The 2,500-nt window shown below is 50.5% G+C and overlaps 1 protein-coding gene across 1 annotated transcript in view; it reads right to left on the bottom strand.

Moving 5' to 3' along the window:
* LOC143012927 (ERC protein 2-like) overlaps nt 1–2,500 on the bottom strand; it is a 122,517-nt gene that overhangs the window by 62,185 nt on the left and 57,832 nt on the right. Inside the window, exon 14 of the mRNA XM_076166269.1 lies at nt 1,709–1,882. Within this exon, the coding sequence (XP_076022384.1) occupies nt 1,709–1,882 (174 nt within the window). The remainder of the gene's footprint in view (nt 1–1,708; nt 1,883–2,500) is intronic.

Below are 2,500 nucleotides of genomic sequence, written 5' to 3'. Positions count from 1 at the left end.
GACTCCACTCTCCCTCCATCACTTTCCAATGTCTCTCTCTCTCTCCCCCAGCCCACCCCACCCCCCCCATCGCCTCAGCCGCCCGACGGCCCGCCTCAGCTTCAACACTAACGTCACGCTGACTCGCTGCCTCCTCGTGCAGTGATGTGATGTTGGCTCCAACGTGTTATTTTCGACTTGCTGACAGCACCTGGGAAGTAAGAATCATGGGAAATGTGAAATCAGAGCACGAGGCGAGACGGGCGAATCTTTCATTGTGTCGACGGCACGACTGCACCTCCATTCTGAGTCGACGGCGCTCAAGTACGGCCGCCAGCTCGACTGCGGCGCGTCTTCGTCGTCTTCGCTGGCTCCGTGTCGGGTCTGGCCCTGGCCGGGGATCAAACGAAACCCGGCTCTGGCTTTTGGGGTCAGCGTCGGCTCGATGAGTGTTAACATGTCACGAGTTAGGGAACGATTTCCCTCATTCTTTGGTTACACTCGGGTAAACCAGAGTTAAAGGCTGAATCATCCACTTCTGTGCGTGCAAGAAAGCCCCACAGACGCGCGCTCGGACTTCACAGCGGATCAGAATACTGTTTGTTAAACGCGGTAACCATGCTGACAGTCAAGCATATAAAGAGCAAAGAGTTGAAGGAGGAGGCATCCATTAACAAAAACAAGCCACAGTTAGTATTGGCTCGTAAACGTGGCCGCAAAACTAGGTTTGATCTTCTCTCTTGCTCCTCTGTTGACTCATTTGGTTTTCCTCCACCAGCTCCTGTCTTTCTCAGGGAGTGTGTGTGTGTGTGTGTTTGTGTGTGTGTGAGAGACAGAGAGGGAAAAAGAGAGAGCACACATATTTGTGTTTTGAAGCAATACAGCCACCGTTCGGACTCAAAATGTTCATTCTTCCTCTAACCGCCGATTGCTCTCATGTTACTTGTGGCACTCGTAATTGATGCGAGGTCATTCTCATTCAAATGCACGCTCACACCAGGAGGAAACACGCTCGCTCGCCCTGTTTCTCTTTCCCACCACAGACACACCTACGCTCACATACATCCATACATAATGTGCACACATGCAATTGTGGGAGCCACTAAAACATGTGGTGCCGACCGGCAGCGGAGGGGAGACAGATAGAGGGAGAGGAAGGTAAAGCGAACCCGTCTGAACCGTTTCACTGTTGAAACCAGATCAAGAAGAGGAGAGCCTGGACTCCATGCTTCATCACAGCAACCCTGAACTTAATGAATGCTGATTAGATACACACACACACACACACACACACGCGCTAACAAACACGCAGATGCACATGCGCACCCACTCGCAATATGTTAAACATTTGTGCACGTTTTGGAGAGCATGCGAAGGCAAACTGAAAAGAGGAAAATGTAAAAAAGGGTAACTGGAATGATTTAGTTTCAGGCTTCAATTTCAGTCTACAGGGGCAGAATAAACAAAAGCAGGTTTTGGAGATTGATAATCACTGCGTTATGACGAAAAGGCAATAAGAAAAAGGAAGCAAAAGGCAATTATCCATTTTGTCATAACAACACATGTTGGTTAAGGGGCTCCATGTCAGGACTTGGAGGATTACACATTAACCACTACACTGTCTGCCTGCAGTTTCACATTTAGTCACATGGGGGTGCTGTAAAGTCCTCACATTCTCTCCTAATTATCGCTGAGGGACTTGTGTGTTTGTATGTCTGCATGTGTGAACTGTTTCCATCATGGTGTCCACCTCTATCTGAGCCTGCGCCCGCGCGGCCTCCTCCTGCGCCCAGAGAGCCTCCCTGTGCGCCGACGTGTTCATGCTCTCCCGCAGCGCCCTCTCCAGCTCGCCGATCCTCTCCGCCGTGTCCAGCATGGCCTCCTGGGAAACTTTAGGAGGAAGCTGGAGAGGATGTGAGAGGAGTTTTCAAAGGGAGCAAACGGGGGAGAGAACTCGTCAGGCGTCAGAGCGGTTTCACACAAAAAGATCGTTTTCATCACAGAGCCCGTCGGTTTCTTTCACACGGAAGAAGAAGAAGAATCGAGTGAAGTTGAGACAGAAAGACTGAAAGATCAGAGGAAGTCCAGAGCTGTGGTGAGAACAGAGACGAGTCTTCCTTCAGAGGAAAGTGATAACTGATGGAGCTATGACCTTTGCTGAAACGCAGATGGGGTGTGTATGTGCATGTGTGTGTAGAGTATGCAGTGTTCACATGCACAATGTGTGTGGCCTCTCTGACACCTACAGCGAGCGGGGGGAACGGGATCCCCTCGCCACGCCGGGTGATGGAACTGTGAAAGAAAACACTGGACAGAAAAAATAAACCTTTGGATCCAGTCTCTCTCTCTCTCTCTCTCTCTCTCTCTCTCTCTCTCTCTCTCTCTCTCTCTCTCTGTCTCTGTCTCTGTCGTTCACAAGTTCACACTTTTCTGTTTTCTGGGAGTGGCGCAGAGGCATCACAGGGAGAAGGCTGCACACACACACGCACACATACACACGTCTAACTGCAACAACACTCCA

Source organism: Genypterus blacodes, unplaced genomic scaffold (assembly GCF_046128005.1).
Source record: "Genypterus blacodes isolate CSIRO-AG114 ecotype Tasmania unplaced genomic scaffold, CSIRO-AGI_Gbla_v1 ptg000156l_1, whole genome shotgun sequence".
Classification (NCBI taxonomy): Eukaryota; Metazoa; Chordata; class Actinopteri; order Ophidiiformes; family Ophidiidae; genus Genypterus; species Genypterus blacodes.
Note: the sequence above shows the minus strand (reverse complement) of the source record. Positions and strands in the feature narration are given on the sequence as shown.